This window comes from Sceloporus undulatus, chromosome 3 (assembly GCF_019175285.1).
Source record: "Sceloporus undulatus isolate JIND9_A2432 ecotype Alabama chromosome 3, SceUnd_v1.1, whole genome shotgun sequence".
Taxonomy (NCBI): Eukaryota; Metazoa; Chordata; class Lepidosauria; order Squamata; family Phrynosomatidae; genus Sceloporus; species Sceloporus undulatus.
This window is the reverse complement of record NC_056524.1, coordinates 209706188-209724969: the sequence shown is the minus strand read 5'-3', so window position 1 is coordinate 209724969 and position 18782 is coordinate 209706188. Positions and strand designations below refer to the sequence as shown.

At 45.4% G+C, this 18782-nt stretch overlaps 1 protein-coding gene across 1 annotated transcript in view; it reads left to right on the top strand.

Moving 5' to 3' along the window:
* Nucleotides 1-17873, top strand: part of BORCS7 (BLOC-1 related complex subunit 7) — a 32989-nt gene extending 15116 nt beyond the window's left edge. The window contains exons 4-6 of the mRNA XM_042457649.1: nt 1464-1507; nt 2037-2057; nt 17742-17873. Coding sequence (XP_042313583.1) covers nt 1464-1507; nt 2037-2057; nt 17742-17793 — 117 coding nt within the window. The 3' untranslated portion in view covers nt 17794-17873. The remainder of the gene's footprint in view (nt 1-1463; nt 1508-2036; nt 2058-17741) is intronic.
* The last annotated feature ends 909 nt before the right edge of the window (nt 17874-18782 follow it).

The following is an 18782-nucleotide window of genomic DNA, read 5'->3' as shown; positions in this document are numbered from 1 at the left end:
ACAACAAATATGCATCCTAGCCATTGTGGCTATCTGCTACTGAGAACATTCCCAGCGTTGAAAGTGCTTTCATGTTTTTTCTTTGGAGGGATCACTCTGAGATATAACTTGATCAGTGTTAGAGAAAATGGCTGTTTTGTTTCTGTATATTTCTGTGGTAATGCTAAATAATCAGCCAATCTTTTACTTTCGGTTTTGTTCATTAATACTGGAATTTCAATGATTAATCAAATGTTTTAGCAACATCGACAGTACCAACTTACAAACTGGAAAGTAAGCTACTTTGTGTTCAGCTTCCTGTTCTAAGTGGGAAACTGATCTCTCCTTCATTCAGAATGAACCAGGAGTGTCAAGTATATGCCTCTGTGATCACATTTTTTCCTGAATTCATACAGTGTTTGGTGATAAATTCCAGTATGCAATTGATAATAGATGGTGTGCTGGGTTGCAGAAAGGTGTTTTCAGGGCTTTATGTTCCCCAGGCCAAGCCTCTTATTTTCTAAGTGTATTTATTTATTTATTTCTTATCTTTCTCCTGGGACAGGCCTAGGGAATTTGGAATTTGAACACACAAGCATTAAATACTATGCTGTCTGTACATTCCCAGTTCTGTTTGCTCCATGTCCTGAAAGTGCTAAGTCTTTCCTGACAAAGTTATTACCTGAATTATGCAAGTTACATACAATGACTAGGATTCTGAACTAGGTTTCTGTAAAAAGAAGGGATGCTACCATTCATGGGTGGGATTAGAAACCAGTAGAGGATCTTGCTGGTGGAATGTGAATGAAAGCATTTTTGATGGATTCCACTGTAGCTACCTCTCCATTTCCCAGGGTGCCTCCAACCCTCTGAATAAGATTTTAAAGAGCCCATACAGACAGGCCAAAATAAAGCTGCTTTGGGTCATTTTGGAGGTGTGCCGTTTAAATGTTGCATGTGTCCTAAGAGGCCAGAGGCTCTGCCAAAGCTGTAGTCCAGTCCTTAGGACTGGATCGTGGCATTAGCTTGGCTTCTGGCCTCTTAAGACGCATGCATCATTTAAACAGCATACCTCCAAAGTGACCCAAAGCAGCTTTATTTTGGCCTGTCTCTACGGGCCCAAAGGCACATAAAGGCCTGGAGGAGAAAGGAAAAGACTGGTGGAAATGACCCCCGCTCCATTCACTAGTAGGAGCATCCCATGAGCAGAGATCTATTCCATGGACAATCCTCCCAGTTGAAGAAAACTCCGAATTTCACTCTATATGCCAGTCTGTATTACTATCTTGGGAAAATCCCAAGTCCCCTTTTGTATTAAAACATAAATATAAAAGGCTTGGGATACCTAATTACAACTGTCACCTTAGGTTAGAAGAATCTAATATGTGACAATTTCTGATTAATTTACAATGTACAGTACTGTGTAATTATTGTACTGATAGATTTACAGTGCAAAATTACATTTCATATATTGTTCTTTGCAGAGTTTAAGGAAAATGGCCATTATAACTACTCATCTACAGTATCAGTAAGTATACACATTGTGTATTCTCTGTTTGAAGGTCTGGTCTCTCTGGGTATAGAGTTGTGTCTTCTGCAGTCCCTACATTGCATGGATCACTTTACATCTCAGGCAGAAAAACCCTGCAAAACAAAGCTGAAACTGAACTCAAGAGTATTAAAATTGTTTCTTCTACTAATAGCATTCTAGAACACCCTGTATTATTAATTGCTATGATAAGATTACTGCATAATCTTATGTCATACTTTGAAGGTCTGATGGGCAGCATAAAAGAGTTTGTTAGAAATGCAACCTTTAAACTTGCCTCTTCAGAAGTATTTCTCAGACTTCATTGCATCATCCATACTAACCTAAGATTGTCAGTTCAATTTGAGATATCACAACAGGAACATCAAGCAATCTGTTCTGCCTTTGACCTCTGTAGTTCCCTGAGTTTGTAAATCAGCCTTTCATCTGGCCTTTAGTTTGTTTTGTGTTCTTAAGCATCCTTTAGCTGATATCCTTGTAATGTTTTTCTCCCTAATCTTTTTTCTAGGCAAGAAGCTATTCAAAAAAAGTGAGTCTCCTCTGCTTTTCTTTTGAGTGACAGACTAGTTTTTACATTTCCCCTTCTTGTTGCTACGGTACTTTTACCAAACATTCTCATCTCCCTGTTTATATTAGTTTGACATAAGAGTAATAGGAAAGAGGCAGGAATTATGCAACTTCCAGATGTGGTTGAACTGCAGTGCCCAGTGTTCCTCACAATAGACTAGATTGGCTGAGAGTCACAGTCCAATACAATTCCCGCTCCTGTACTGGGATTGTGTCATATCTATACCATGCTGAGAACACTATTGGTGCCAAAGAAATGTTAAACAATAGTGATAAATGTTGGTATTTTAAAAATATTCCTTGCTGTATAGTTAATAAAATATGTGAAAAGAGACAACCAGATTTTTTTTTAAAAAAATTAAAATTAAAATTATGAGTTCATCTACACTGTAGAAACAGTGGAGTTTGACACCACTTTAATTTCCACGGTGCCATTGTACAGAATCTTGGGATTTGTAGTTTTGCAAGGTACCTGCACTCTTTGGTAGAGAAGGCAAAAGACCTTGTAAAACTACAAATACATTGGATGAAGCTACAGCACTTAAAGGACCCATTCCCACTGGGCTATAAAGCGACGAATCTTGCTGCGAGTCTGGCTCGGATCAAGTTCCTGAGTCGTATTCAAATCACATCTATCATTCCCATTACAAAAGGGAGCAAACGGACTTGGTTTTTCTTGACCCATGTTCTCGTTCCCACTGATATTTCTTTATTTTGTTTTGACATGGACTTTTTTGTTCCCTGTTCCCATTGCCTGTCTGGAACCAGTTTTTCTCTTTTTTAAGCTGTCAATCAAGCGTTTAGGCAATTAGAAGTCACAGTGACGTCAGTTGCTTCAATGCATTTTGACATGGGCTATTTTTGTTCCCTGTTCCCATTTGCGTCTTTCAAACCTGTTTTTCTGGGGTTTTGTATGTTTTTTAGCAGTCAATGGATCACTGAAGCGCCTGAGCGCTTGAGCATCTAGGTGTCATTGTGATTGGAAGAGGGGAAAAAGAAGAGGAGAAGGAAGAAGAAGGGGGGGGGAGAAGAGGGGGCTGGCTTGATGGCTAGAGAATTGGAGGAGACAGACTGGCCATGCAAACCCACTGGGAGACCTTGGGCAAGACACACTCTCTCAGCCTCTCAGGAGAAAGTAAAGGCAACCCTCCACACACACACACACACACACACACCCCGCCTGAAGAAACTATGCCAAGGGAACTATGCAGGGTTGTCATAAGTCAGAAAGGAGTTGAAAGCACACAATAACAACAACAAGAGAAGAGGAGGAGGAGGAAGAAGAAGAGGAGGAAAAAGAAGAAGAAGCAGGGAAGAAGAGGGGGCTGGCTTGGCGGCTAGAAAATTTGAGAAGATAGACTGGCCATGCTGGGAGACCTTGGACATCTCACACTCTCTCAGCCTCTCAGGGGAAGGTAAAGGCAACCTCCCCTTAAAGAAACTTGCAAGGGAAACTCTGCAGGATCACCATAAGTTTGAAAGGAGTTGAAGGCACACAACAACAACAACAACAACAACAGAAGAGGAAGAGGAGAAAGGGGGGATGAGAAAGGAGGAGAAGGAGAATAGGAGAAAGAAGATAAAGAAGAGGAGGAAGAGAAGAGGAAGAAGAGGATGGCTCTGAAAAGAGGAGCCCTAGGTTCCAAGAGTGAGACAGAAATGAGAGGCACATTTTCCTACAAGGTACGCTGCAAAAAGGTTGTATCCGTGCATATCGGAAAGCAGTGGGAAAACGCAGGTTGCCACATCCCTTGATAATATAGCAAAAGTTACAGTTTTAGGAGACCAAAAAGCCTGCTGCAGCTTGGTTGCCATTTGCAGGAGCCCAGTAGGCAAAATACAAGACTAGGGGTCAATGTTAGTGCAGGACTATTGCATGTTGAGATCCCCAGCAGGAAAGGGGAAGACCACAACACTAGTCATGAAGAAGGGAACATCACCAGCAGCACTTTTAACTTGCCACCAAGAGAGAAGTTGATAAAACAACATAGGGCATCTGTAGAACAAACCCCAAAGGTTTTAGAGGGAGTTTCTGCAGAGGTTACAGAGGTACCTGTCATGCAGTGTACACATGTCGGGTAGAAAGCAATGCCTCCAGTTTGTAAGTTCTTCTGAAACACCTTTGTTTTACAACATCCCTATTTGCTGCATCATAAGTTAACCCTCCTGGCATTGTGATGAATCTCCATGTCGGAAGAAGTAAGGGTTTCTTTAGGGGGTAGAGGTGGTTTGGACAGCATATGAAAATAGGTGCAAAAATGATTTTTCTGATGCCATCTTTGTGTACAAGGATAGAGCAATTTGTCTTCACAGCAGTTTTCAATCATTTACCCATGGGACAAAGTTTGTGCTTATAAAAGGCAGGTGCTTTCATCTGTCATGGAGATGAATCTCTGTGCCAGGGGGAAAATGATGCTTATAAAGAGGCCCAGTGTCTCCAGAGCACTTGAAACAGAAAGGGAACTGTGGAATATACCAATGTGAAGAAATGTGTCTCTAGTTACAGTATATGTTTTGTATGTTTTGGGGTTTTTTGCATTGATGGGGAGGGAAGTTTTTTTTTTTTTTTTTTTAATACCCCCCCCCCCCCATTGTTTAAAAAAGTGGTTTAGGGATTTCTTTTTTTATAACAGTTTATAGGCCATGTCTAACTGCAGAGTTTTGTAGCTGTTGTGTTTATTGTACCAGATGATTAACATAACTGTGGTCTGTTCTGATTGAAACGATGACGCACCTAGACATAAAACATTAACACAGCTCCCACAAAATCAGTTAGTCACAAAGAGAGTCTTGCAAAAAAGGTGGAAGTGATTTAAATGAGTAAATTACAGGAGTACACTTTGGCATATCATAAAACAGAAGCAGATGTGAGGCCTCTTCTTCTCCGTCTTTTTCTTTTTTGTCCTATCTCCCTTGCTATTTATTTATGGCAGGGATGGGCAGGTTCTAGGAGCCAACTGGACTACACCTGCCTTAAAATTACAAGGAACAAATAAATATTGAAAATGACCAGATATCTGTGGTTGGGGAGGAGAGAAGTTATTGCAAAATTGCCACTCCTGGAAATTTCTGGGAGCAAACATGGACTTTGGGGGCAATAAATAAGTCAACTGGCTAGAACTTCGAGCAATTTGTCTGGCCCTGCTGTCATTCAAACAGCTTATTCACCGCAGGGCTGTTATGATAAGGATGGACAACATTACGGCCAAGGACCACGTCAACCGTCGGGGGGCGGGGGACAAGATCTCGGTCCCTGATGGACGAGGCCAAGACTCTTCTGCCTTGGGCAGAAATCAACTTGCTATCCCTGGAGGCCGAACATTTCCAGGGCCAACGAAACTCCAAGGCAGATGGACTAAGCCGAACCGACATAGATCATGACGAGTGGAGCCTACACCCAGAAGTGTTCCAGACCATTGTGGCGACATTCTGCCATCCAATCATAGATCTGTTCGCCTCCCCATCCAATGTCAAGACCACCTGGTTCGTCTCAAGGTTCAAGACCGAAGGATCAGAAGATCTCGACAGCCTCAATTGTCATTGACCGACGGGTCTCCTGTACGTCTTCCTGTCAGTTCAGTTGCTGTCAAAACCTGTGTCACGAATCTGGAGGACCAGATCACAGGTCATCCTGGTGGCCCCAGCATGGCCCAGATGACCCTGGTTCTCAGAGATTCTCGCCCTGGCAACCCAAAGTCTGCCTCTCCCGACCAGACCAGACTTACTGTCACCGGGCCAAGTTAAATAAATAAATAATAAATAAATAAAACTTTTATTTGTATCCTGCTTTTCTGTGGCAAGACAATCAAAGCGGCTCACAACACATTAAAATCCACATTTACAACATTGTGTCCCAAATTCCCCCTCTTAAAACAGAATTAAACATGTTACAATTAAAATATCTATTAAAACAGAATTATATACAGTATACATATATATATATATATATAAAACGAGGACAGAGTGGTGGGCTAATAATGCATGATGTGAAGGGCAGTCATTCTGTGGCTGGGCACTTTTATTCAGGAAAGGCCTGCCAGATCCAACATGGCTACAGCTTCACGCCTGGAGATTGAACGGATAATGCTGACTGGTTATGGCTACTCCCCAGAAGTGATTGAGTCCATCCTGGCATCCAGGCGGCTGTCTACGATAAAGATCTACGAATATACATTCAAGGACTTCAAGAGATGGTATGAGCAAAAGAAGAAAGACTTTCTCCAAGTCACGGTCTCCACACTTCTCCAGTTTGTCCAAGATGGAATTGACCAGGACTTCGCCCTAACACAGTCAAGAGACAGGTAGCAACTACTGTATTACCTCTATCCTTCCTCACCATGAGACTGTTCAGGTATCCGCTCATCCTCATATTCGCAGGCTACTCAAGGGAGTTTCCAACAGAGCACCTCCGACAAGACATCGATTCCCGTCCTGGAACCTCCACAAGGTTCTACAAGCTCCAACCATACGACCATTTGAGCCTCTGAGGGAGGCGTCTCTCAAGTTCCTCACCTGGAAGACGCTGATCCTCACGGCCGTGACATTGGCCCACCGCGTTTCGGAGATTGGCGCCCTATCGGTGAGAAAAGAGGTGTGCATCATCAGACCAGACTCGGTTCTACTTCACCCTGATCCAACATTCGACCCCCAAGATGAATTTGGTTTTTCACACGTCTCAAGACATTGTCTTGCCTTTCTTCTGTCCTCGGCTTCTAAAGAGTTGGAAAAGATCTGACACACACTGTACATGTGCAGAGCCATCAAAATCTCAAGAGGACAGCTGTCTTCAGAAAGTCCAAAACCCTCTTTGTCTCTTTTCAGCCGAAGTCCAAGGGAAAGAAAGTTTTGGTGTCTAGACCTAGCCCCTCCTGATCAGGAAGCCCCTACAGGGCTTTAGCCCTAACCCCTCGTGGCTGCAAAGACTTGCTCCCTGCTTTTCACTGGTCCCAGAGTCCCTCAACTTATCCATGGGTCATTTCAAAAACCCTGATTTTGGGCCCCAAAACCTGCCCTCGACGTATACATCGGTATATAAGGGTATGTAAAGTGATTTGCAACTTTTACAGTGCTCTATATTCATAATAAATAAATAATGTGGCACAATGGACAATCCAAATTCAAATGAGATATTGACACCAAATTGGCACAGAACTGATAGGAAATGTGTAATAAAACTTGGAAATAACATTGCAAACTGCAAAGTTTGGAAATCGACACTGTAAAATTTGGAAACTGGCTTGGGAAGGAAGGATCCATGTCTTATTATTGTTTTTTGTCTTTGGCTGAGGAGACTGCCACCCTTCTTCCAACGTGCCAGTTGTCGGCCTCAGGCCAACCAGGCCTCGCCACAGATATTGGTTGGCCCACAGAGAAACAAAGACAAGCCCCGGGATGGCCAGTGCCCAGGGAGTATAGATGTGCATAACGACTGCTAACCAAGGGATCAGCAATGCCCTGGATAGACCAAAAAGTGCCCCTGCTGAAACCTGCCTTTTCCAGTGGATTACAACTCTCCCTGAAAGACCAAAGAGTGCTCCAGCGCAAATCTGCCAGGGGATGACTGCACCCGGACGACGTGGCTTCCAGATGGGCAAGACAGGGAAGGCCACTGACATGGAACAAGCAGGGAGTGCCGCAATCAAAAACCTGCCCTTACGAAGAAGCCCCCGGATTCGCGTACACCAATTGGCAAAGGAGAGCATGGCCAAAGACCAGGGATGCCAGGGAAACCCAAGGCGTTGAAGGCCAAAGGCGCACAGGTCATCGGTTTTAGGACATTTTAGAGGAGACTATAGATAGACTGAATCCTATCCATCAAGTTTTTTGATGTCCCTTTGAATTTGCCAAGGATCCGTTCTGGAGACCCTGATAACTGGACAGTTTGCAGAAGTTCAACCCCCAGCTCCTTTCCATCCCCCCTCCCCTTGCTCCTTACCTCCTTGTTTTGCTCATGCACACACACACATGTTCCCCCATAGCTTTGCCTGGAAGCTTATAGGGGTCGTTCCCTAGTCCTTGGGTTCTGAGACTGGGTCCAGCAGCTGCCAGGGTCCGGAACTCACTCCCTGCCAGCAAGCTGCCACGGCAGCCTCCTTTCCCACTGGATGCGTGCTTCACACTCCTCTGCCACAGCCAGCGGCCACCTCTATGCCTCCGCTCTCTCCCCTTTGCAGTGGGGCTGGGTTAGTCTCTTACAAGGCACTGGGGCTCAGGCCATTATCACACAAGCACAATTTGAAGTCATTCCAAGGGCAGTGTGAAGACAATGCAGGGGCAATCATGGGGCCATCTTAAACCCAATCGGACCCCATCTCAGAGCCCAAGGACTGGGGGAACGTCCCCTATTAGCTTCCAGGGCAAAGCTGGGGGAGGGGAGAAAAAGGAGGAGGAAAAGAGGGAGGGGAGGGGGAATGGAAAGGAGCAGAGAGGGGGAATGAGGGAGATGGCATGCGCACGGATAGTCAACACCACGGTCCCAAAACCGTGACTCCGAAGGGACGACTAAATTATACAGCGCGCCCGCGTCATATGCGGGTGTGCCTTACGTGGCTTGAGCATACGCACTCAAGCTGCGGGGCGGAAGGGGCAGCACTTCCCATTCAATTGAATGGGCGCACGCGCCCATTGCGCACCACCACACCGCCGTGCACGAGCCGCATAATGGGGCTTGAGCATAGGTGGAATTCACCTTACGTGGAGGGATCCGGAACGGATTCCCGCGTAAGGCGAGGGCCCACTGTATTAGAAATAAAGCATTTCTTAACTTTGAAATGGAATCCTGCCTCCAATTTGTGCCTATGTCTCTTTTTATGGGTTTCCATCATTGAATGCCGGACGACTTCACTGAACAAACCAACCCTCAGCCAAAGAAGCTTCTCTTTACAAAAAAGCTGCTCTTTCCAGAGTGTTTTTTATATCCTGGGCTATAGCCCTGGGATTTGTAGTTGGACAAGGTCTCAAGTCTCCTCTGCCAAAGAGGGCTGGTGCCTCGCCAAACTGCAAATCTCCAATTCTGTAGGATGGAGTGGTGCTGAAACTATGTTGTTTCCTCCGTATAAATGCACTCCCAAACATTACCAAGTTGTAGTAGTGCAGAAAGCCAGGCAATATAGGGTCTGTACAGACAGGCCAAAATAAAGCTGTTTTGGGTCACTTTGGAGGTATGCTGTTTCAATGATGCATGCGTCCTAAGAGTCCAGAAGTCCTTTGGCGCGGCTTTTGGACTCTTTGGACGCATGCATCATTTAAACAGCATACCTCCAAAGTGACCAGAAGCAGCTTTATTTTGGCCTGTCTGTATGGGGCCATAATTTAATGGCATTATTCTCCATTTGATCCTAGTGTAGCCATGTATTTCTATCTGCAAAAGGCAAAGTAAATAGCAACTTCCTCAGATGCAAACCTCTGATGAACAAAACCTTGCAGAGAAAACCCTATGATAGCATCACTATGAGTTGGAAAGGATTTGAAGGCATGCAGCAAGAACACACACAACTTTGTTAAATACCATAAAATGTACAGAAGGCAAGGAAGACAACCTTATGTATACCGTGAGCCCTTGGTATCTGCTGGCCCTCTGCCAGGCCAGCTTTTTTCATTGTCCAGTAATTACAATGTCACCGTTTAATTTCCAGCCAGGCCCCCTCCCTCCCTCCCTCCCTTTCTTCTCCTCCTTCTCCTCTCTCTGGATCGATGGGGCTGGAAGGGGGCCGTCGATTGATCGGCCGTTAAAATGAAATTTATTGGGGTCATGGTTTTATATGGGGCTGATACAACTGTTAAATGGGGAACATTCGTTTCCAATCGGAGGCGTTTATTAAACTTCCACTGAATTAGAAGACCACCGTGATTTATGGGCCAATCTCCCCTCTGACTCCAAAGACAGACCCCCCCCCAAAAAAAACCCCTCCCAGGAATGTAAGGAGGGAGGAGGAAGAGATAGGAGGAGGGAGAGAAAGAAGGAAGGGGCAGACAAGAAGGGAGGAAGGAGCACTAGGGAAGGAAGGAAGGAAGGAAGGAAGGAAGGAAGGAAGGAGTGAGCAGGAGGAAAGGGGAGGGAAAAGGAAAAGGAAGGAGAGAAAGTAAAGAAAGGGAAAGGGATGGAGAGAGAGAGAGAAAGAAGGGAGGGAGGGAAGATGCCAATGTTAGTCCTAGGCCTGCCTTTGGTCCAGATGTTATGGTTGTTCTCAGTTCAGATGGCCTGGAAGTGTGCACCCTCCTTCTCCTTCTGGCCATGGGGATACGGAGATATTCAGTCCAGGAAACCCACTTTAAATTCCATTTTGCAAGACAAAAAAAGCTACCAACCTGACTACCCCTGGGTCTGTTTTCTGCAGAAGAGAAGTTACTTTTTCCCCCTTCCAGAAAGGAAGGGTCCTCACCTGTTGCAAAGAGATGGATGGTCTTGCCTTCAGTCCAAGGCCCAAGGCCTATCACACTTGACCTTTCTGGTCAAAGAAATGGGGAGAACTGGGCAAAAGGGGCCATTGTGTCGCTTCCCAGATAATTGCAGGCACTCATGCACCAGCAACATGGCACACAATGTGCCCTAATGATGCGGAAGAGGGGACCTAATGCGTGCCCCCAACCGAGACGCAGAGAGGCTGACTGAGAGCTGGTTTTGCCCCTTTCCGCCCCAGGATTTTGTTGGCTCATGCCCCTGAAAGCCTCCCTTGGGGCCATTTTTTAAAGAATGAGCCTCTGCCTCTCAGCTATTAGCCACCTGGATAGGCTTAGAAGCAGCCTAAATGCTAAAGGGAAAAGGCCAGAGGCTGAGCATTGACTTATACCCATCCCCCTTCGCCATCTTCTGCTGTTCTGGATCACAAGACAGGGTCGAACAGGAACAAAAGTAGGGGATCGGTAAGGACTCTTCCACAGATCATGGGGAAAGGGAGATTTGGGGACAACCAGCTTTGGAGACTTCAGCCCCAAAGCCCTTTACTTTCTTGCATTGTCAGTCTTCTGCACAATGCTTTTGCAGAAACGACCTTTAGAAGAAGAAGATCTCTTCTCATAAGGACCTTACAATCTCAATAGGAAAGCTGACCCAAAGGGCAAGCAAGAAAGGACCAAAGGAAGACATAAACAGAAGGGAGAATGTAAGGCAAGGGGCCCAGGATCTTTTAAAAAATCATTTCGGATGACAGGGTTAGCCAAAGACTTTGCTGGAAAGATGAAGACTGAATGAGGAACCTTTATGGATGAGAAAAGAAAGCCAAAACAGAGCCAGAGAGAATCGGCTTTCTCTTTGCCTCTCTGCATGCTCTCACAAGGAGACGGCCATAAAAGCATGCATTTTGTCGAACAGGTTTTTCCAGTGTGACCAAAGGTACATTTTTATTATCTCCCTCCAGAAGAGAATAGAAGTGCTTCGACAGCATGCAGAGAAAAAAGAGGCTACTCTCCCGCTCTGTTTCGGCTTTCTTTTTTCATGCAATAAGGAGGAAAGGGGCAAAGAAATCCCAGCAATACAGTCATTTAACCCATGTCTTTTTGACGCTAATGTTTTCTGCCTCTTTTTGGAGCAGCCATGAACTCCTTGATGGAGGAGTAATTGCAGTCATGGGCCTCATTCCCACTACCATTTAAACTGGATCGCAAATTGGTTTGAACCGGTTTTAATGACCCTGGTTCGCACTTGAACTGAATTGCTGAAGCAATTCGAAGAGGGGCAGCCATGCACTAGACCCATTTAACCCACATCATTTTGGACAAATCGATTCCGTGCAAGCGTGAACCAGATGCAGATCGGAATCGATTTAAATTTGCCCTTCAGTCAGCTGGAGAGGGTCAGCTTTGAATCAATTCATTCGTAAATGTGAACCACAAGTGGGTTATTTTGCAGGGGGGAAATGCAACTGGGGCAAATGTAGTGGGAACCACACTCCGCTGTCGAGTCGATCCATTGATTAGGATTGCAAACCGATTTATTTGCAAGTAGTAATGAGGCCCAAGGCCGCCTGGGACAGACCTGTATCTAAGAGCAGCTCCAAAAAGCCAAAGACAAATCCAGGATCAGAGAAAGAGGAGTTGCCCGGTGGCAAAGGCAGCTGCGCATCCCGGTGACGGCACCATCATTGTCTGTGTGTCCTCTGAGGCCCTTCGATCAACGGTCATCCATTATGCATCGCCACTTAGCTCACTGCCCTCAGCTGCCCCCGGCTGCGTCTGTGGAGCAACAAGGCAGATGCTTCCCTCCCAACAGGTCGCCCCAAGAGTCTCCTCCACAGAAAGCCCTGCGGACGAAGGCCAGATGGCAGACGGCACCAGGACCCTCGACCCCGTCCTCGCCATCCTGCGGCTGTTGGGCCTGAAAGCAACGGGACCCCACTTGCGTTGGGTTGCTTTAATTTCCCCTTGTAAGAGGCAGGTCTGAACACTTAAGCCGCCTCGATCTCATTGGAGAGGCGGGGTATAAATACATCTATTATTATTATTATTATTCGGCTGGGATTTTGTTAAGGGACTGCGTGGAATGAATATATACTGCATGTACTCATGTATAAGTCTAGAAATTTAGGTTAAAAATTGACCCAAAAAACCTGAGTCGACTTATCCACGGGTCATTGTAAGTGCTGTATTTTAACACGGATATATATCAGACAAGAGTTTAATCTGCCCTGGAAGCACTGACCCCTTCTATTTTCTCAGCCTTTAGTTTATGCACAAATATTTATGTCTGATGGAGTTTTGTAAGTTCTTTGGCATTGTTTTCCTTTACTTTGTCCTTTACATCCTTCATTACGTGCTCCTAAGTTTTACCCTTGACTTATCCATGGGTCATAGCAAAATCCATAATTTTTGCCCCAAAACTTGCCCTCAACTTATATATGAGGTCAACTTATAGTCAAGTATATATGGTATATATACCACTGTTGCAGGGCTATGATGGCTGCAGAATATCCTACACTTAAATGGCCTCAATAGTGGTTTAATTCCAGAAGCGCATAAAAAACATGGACCAAGATCAAGGCAGCCATGGAACCTAACATTTTACCTTCACGGAGTAAATCTGCAGCAATTGCATGATAGAGAGATCTTGCGGTACCTTTGAGACTCACTGAAAGAAAGAAGTTGGCAGCAGGAGCTTTCATAGACCAGTCTAATTCCTCAGATGCATTTATGTAACATAATGCAATGTCCAAATGTATGTAGAGAGATCTTGCGGTACCTTTGAGATTCACTGGAAGAAACAAGTCGGCAGAGGAGCCTTCCTAGGCTTCCCCAGTGCATTGACTGCTTTGGGTCACCTGCATTTCGGTTACATTTTCGCCCCTACCTCTCCTTCCAGGAGATCAGGAAGACAAAGGGCCCTCCATTTTATCCCATATGGTCGGCTGGGTTCTTCTCGACCCCTAGGCAGAGTGTTTCAAAGCTGGCCTTCCCAGTTTGAACCAGCTGCCGCATTATCCCTTCCGCGCCCTGTTTGCACCATTCAGCGCCAGGTGACATTGCCAGCCTTCTCCCAGCTCCCTCTCATCTTCCTGCTGCTGTGAGGCCTGTTTGCAAGAAGAGCAGGAGGCAGTTGTGGGGGAGAAAGAAGTTTTTCCGTTTCTTTGGAGATGAAAGATGAAAACAAAAAGTCTACGCACATGAAAATCAGGAACACATTGATTTGCAAATGATGGCCCATTACAGACGGGCATAAAGTACGTCCTGGGGATGTACTAGGGTTAGGGAAAGTGCATGCCTTACGTATGCACCTAACCCTAATACGTCCCCAGGACGTACAAAATGGCATCGCCTGTTCCACACGAGGGCTGCCATTACGACGTCACGAATGCACCGCCTCCAAATGGGGCGGCGCAGACGTGACGTCTTTGTGCTGCGCGAGGGTGCATAGAGTGCCCTTTCCGCAGCACTAGAAGGAGCTCCGAAACGGAGCTCCTTCCGTGATTTGCATCGCTGGTGCAGCCTTTAGATGGCTGCGCCAGCGACGCAAGGGAGAAAGGGACCGAGCGGCCCCTTTCTCCTCCTCCCCACTGTCACTGGGTGTCCTTGGGGCTTGAAGCACCAAGGACACCCCTTTCCAGGCCGCGGGGAAGCGGCCTTTTGCCGCTTCCCCGCGCGCCTGGAAAGTGGGCAGATCGGGGCCCCCAGAGGCTGCCGTTCGCGGCAGCGGAGGCCCCAACCAGCAGGGAAAGGAGCAGCCTACAGGCTGCCCAAAGGGGCGGTCTGTAATGCGCCGATGTTTCCCAGGAGCTGAGATCTTGTGTGAGCAAGAGTGGGAAGCGACTGAGCAAGACCCCACATGCGTACGTCATTGGGGACAAGCACACCTGAGGATGGTCCATGAAAAACATATACCCTAAAAACATCAATTAGCTCTGTGGCAAATGGTCCTGCCATGTAGCGTTCAAGGGGAGGCCCCACAAGGACAGCCAAACGCCCACTGGTGTTCCCCAAAAGGCCTTCCAACGCATTCCCCAAATTTCAGAGCCCCAAATCTTTCCTCTAGTCCAGGGAGAAGGGGAAGAATCTCAGGGCAGGAGTGCGGTCTTGAAAAAGTGTGCGTGTGTTTGTGCTGTATATCATTACGTACGCTGGTGTTTTTCCTTTGCGCGCATTGCCTTGCAAATAGGGTGGCCATGTCACCCTTTTCCCTGGGACTTGCACGGTTTTTTGAGCTTAGGGCACTGGTGGCAAACCTTTTTGGTTCGCCGTGCCGGGGGCGGAGCTTCCACCCCGGGTGGGGCTGCATGCAGGGGCAGAGCTTCCCACCTCTGGGGCGGAGCCATGTGCCGGGGGCGGAGATTCCACCCTCCAGGGGCGGGGCTTTCCCGCACTCTTTCCCAACCTCCTGCTGTCTGAGAGACAGCTAGAGTGGGGGGGGGGGATGGGGAGAGGGAGTGACAGGTGCATGCCTGCTTTTCTGCCCTTCCTTGGCCCCCGCTGTCTCTCAGAGACAGCGATGGGACCAGTAAGGGCCCGTGAGGGCAGGAGCAACAGGCGCGCGGCCCTGCTCCTCTCGTTCAGGCTTCGGTAGTCCTGAGGTGTCCTCCGAAGGACACCTCAGGTCTAACGAAGCCCTGCGGGGGGGGAGGGGTGTATGCTCGCCCACTCCCCTCGGTCCCTTCCTTCGGCCGAACCGGGCTCCAAGGGGGTTATCAGTACGCTGATGAAACCCAAATCTATTTCTCTATGTCTCGGACTGTTTCAGTGACCAAGGAGGGCATCTCCCCCCCGAAGACTGCCTGGAAGTCGGTAAATGGATTGGATGAGGGAAAATAGACTTAAGCTGAATCCAATAAAAACGGAGGTGGCTCGTGATAGGTAACCAAATCTGGATATGGAGATAAGTTCGCCAGTTCTAGATGGGGTCACACTTGCCCTGAAAGACTGCGTCCACAGCTTGGGGTGCTCCTGGATTCGTCGCTTCAGCTGTCTTCTCAGATTGATGCACAGCCAGGAGGCCTGTTTATCAGCTTCAGCTGATACGCCAGTTGCGCCCCTACCTGGAGCAACAGGACCAGAAAGGGTTGTACATGTTTCAGTAACCTCTCGTCTTGATATTACTGCAATGCGCTCTCTACGTGGGGCAACCTTTGTGCCACATCCAGAAGTTCCAATTGATACAAAAAATGGCAGCCAGATGGTTGCCGGAAAATCCAAGTTCGACCATATTACACCTATTTTAAAATCATTACATTGGCTGCCTATTAGCTTCCAAGCACAGTACACACAGTTATCACACTATAAAGCCCTACATGGCCTGGGTCCAGTCTACTTGGACGAACGCCTCCTCCCATAGCAGCCGTTCCTCCCCAGGAAAAACATTTTACAATCTAGAAAGACCAGACTGGTGGTGAACTCCCGGAGGTCCTTCTCTGTCACCGCTCCAAAAACGTGGAATGACCTGCCGGAAAGATTCGCCAATTATCCTCACTTAAGGCTTTCAAAAAGGCAACAAACATTCTCTCTCTGGCAGGCCTTCCCCAAGCCAGAACCAACTGAATCCCCCTTCCTTCTTATTTTTCTTATTTGTGGTTTGTCTAGTAACTTTATCATATTGTTATGTATTTTTAACAATGTTTTATTGTTTAATTTTATACTTGGGAGGGAGGGTTGGGCTGGGTCTTGTGGGGCTTGTTGTTTTTATTGTTGGATTTTTTAAATCAACTTGCTGTTACCCGCGTCGATTCTCAAAATGGAAGAGGCAGGATATAAATAATAATAATAATAAATAACTATATTATTAATTATTATATTATTAAAAGTGGTGTCAGGACAACCCGGTTATCCACCGCTGACTCAGGTTTTCCGCTAGAGAAATCAATCAAAGTAGGATCGAATTCAAATTCAAATGGGAATGATTTTCCTTAACCAGGTTTGAAACGCGAGTTCAAATGGGAACATGTTCCTATAATCCAATTCTGATTCGCTTTATAGCCCAGTGGGAATGGGGCACAAGTGGTGACAAACTGCATATTTACAGTATAAAAGCCCCCTGTGCGGCAAAGGAGGCTACATGCTGCATTGTTTTGCTGTTTCCCACAAAATTCCTTTCCCCTGCCCTCATGGTCGCTAGGTATGAGAGTACAAAAACACACATACTGGAAGTGAGCAAATGGCATTCAGTGCAACGGGGACTTACTACTAAGTTCAGGTACAAGTATCTAGGTCCAGACTAGGTAAAAGACCATATCTCTCCACAGAGGACCCTGCCAAAGTCCTAAGATCTATGGGGAAGGATTCTCTTGGTCCCACCACCATCACAGACTTGCTTGATGAGGAGGCAAGAAAGAGCTTCTCAGTGGCTGCTCCAAGCCCTGGAATGCCCCTCCATGGGAGAGTAGGCTGCCCCACTTTCCTTTTGCCAGGAAGCAAAGACGTTTTATTTGAACAAACTTTTAATATATTGGTGTATATATTTTATAGGGGGTGTGTGCTTTAGATGAGGTTTTTTTAGCTTTTATATGTTTTAGGTCATTTTTATACTGTTTTTAGCTAGTTGATTTAATTGTTGTTTTTTTTAAATTACTGTAAAACCTTTTAAATGATTTTATCTGTGAGCCGCCTTGGGTCCCTTTCTGGAGAAAGGCAACACAGAAACGAAACGAAATGAAATAAATAATAATAAGATGCATGGGATCTCACTGTAATGGTTCCTTCTTAATGACATTTGGATCACTGAAGATCGATTCATTCTGCCAGTGGAGAATAATGTTATTGTTTTTAGTAGAAATCATAATACTAATGGCTTACTTTGACTTGTTCATGTTCTGCCAGATATATGTCAGTTCAATCCTAGCTTTGTTATTTAGAAGTTAATTGGGAATTATTCCCTGGTATGTTTCTAATGAATTGTGATTTTTCCCCCCCACCTGGCTAGTTTGGGGGGGTTGTTATAGACCTACATCCTGGTGGCAAATTAGTTTTGCACACATTTCTTTGTTAATCTTTTTAAAATGTATTTTACAGCATTTTAAAATGCTGCAAGAACCTTTCATTTAGTCAGTGTGGTATTCTATGTTTAGAAATGATTTTAAATGATATATCTGTTCCTGTCTTAGTATATACAACTATACATTGCCAGCTCATACACAGAGACGTAGAATCAGATTTAGATACTGTGCATTGAATAAATTGTTTAATATATCCAAAGTCCGTGACAATTTTTTGAAGTCTTCTTTTTCCTCTTCAGTGTTGAACATTCTTCAAATCTGCGTGATCAACTGAGTCACCTTCTGAAGTGAAAGCAATGTTGTATGGTATTAAAGATCAGCTAGAAACTATTGAAACAAAGCACGTCTTGCAGAGCCCTTTCCCCTTCCATCTTCGGCAACAACATTTTGTGACTGCCCTAGTCCAAGAAGCAGCTGCAGTTGTGAAGTACAATTTTGTGTACAACCTGGGCATAGGGGTGGCCATAGTTATGTAATAGCAGGTATACACTTTGTAAAAGTATAGGTATTTCATAAATTAAGAGGTTAATTATGGTGTCCATGTTATTTTCTCTTTACATCTGAGGCATAGCAGGATTAATTTCCAGGATTTTACCTCTACAGTTCACAAATCAATGCATCTTGATTTTGAGTGTTTTAAAGGGAGAAGGTTTTCCTAGTTCAAATGATATAACAACTGCAAAAAAAATTTATGGTGTAAAGCTTTTCCTTTATTAAGAAGTGCATAGAAATTCTTGAAATTGCTGCATGATATTGCTTTTCTGTCTGTTGCTGATGTGTATAAGCACATCGGTCATCATATATGGTACTTCTCCTTAAGATACCTGATGTGGGAGATTAGAAGCATTATTCCCCAGTGTACCAGGGATTGGTACCATATTGTGCCCATTAACTACAACTGTTTATGTTCTTGAAACTTGCAGCAAACTGACAGCCAAGGGACCAGCATCGGGTCTGCCAATCACCGTTTGTAGCGACTGATGTACAAGGATTAGCCTTGGAATATGTCCCCCTAATTTAGCTATAAATGGGGATACAGAAAATTTGATCCTGAGACGGTAGTGTGAGTAAAGAGCTGATCTGTACAAGATTTCCAACAGAACCTATGATTTTTGTGTGGATTATAAATCTACTTCTGCCTGGTTAATAGGTCCAATGAGCACAGTAACCTCAGTAATGACTTCTTCCTAAGTATTCTTATATGGTTTTTTGTGGATTTTTCAGGCTATGTGGTCATGTGCTAGAAGAGTTTATTCCGTCCGGACATTTGCCAGCATCTA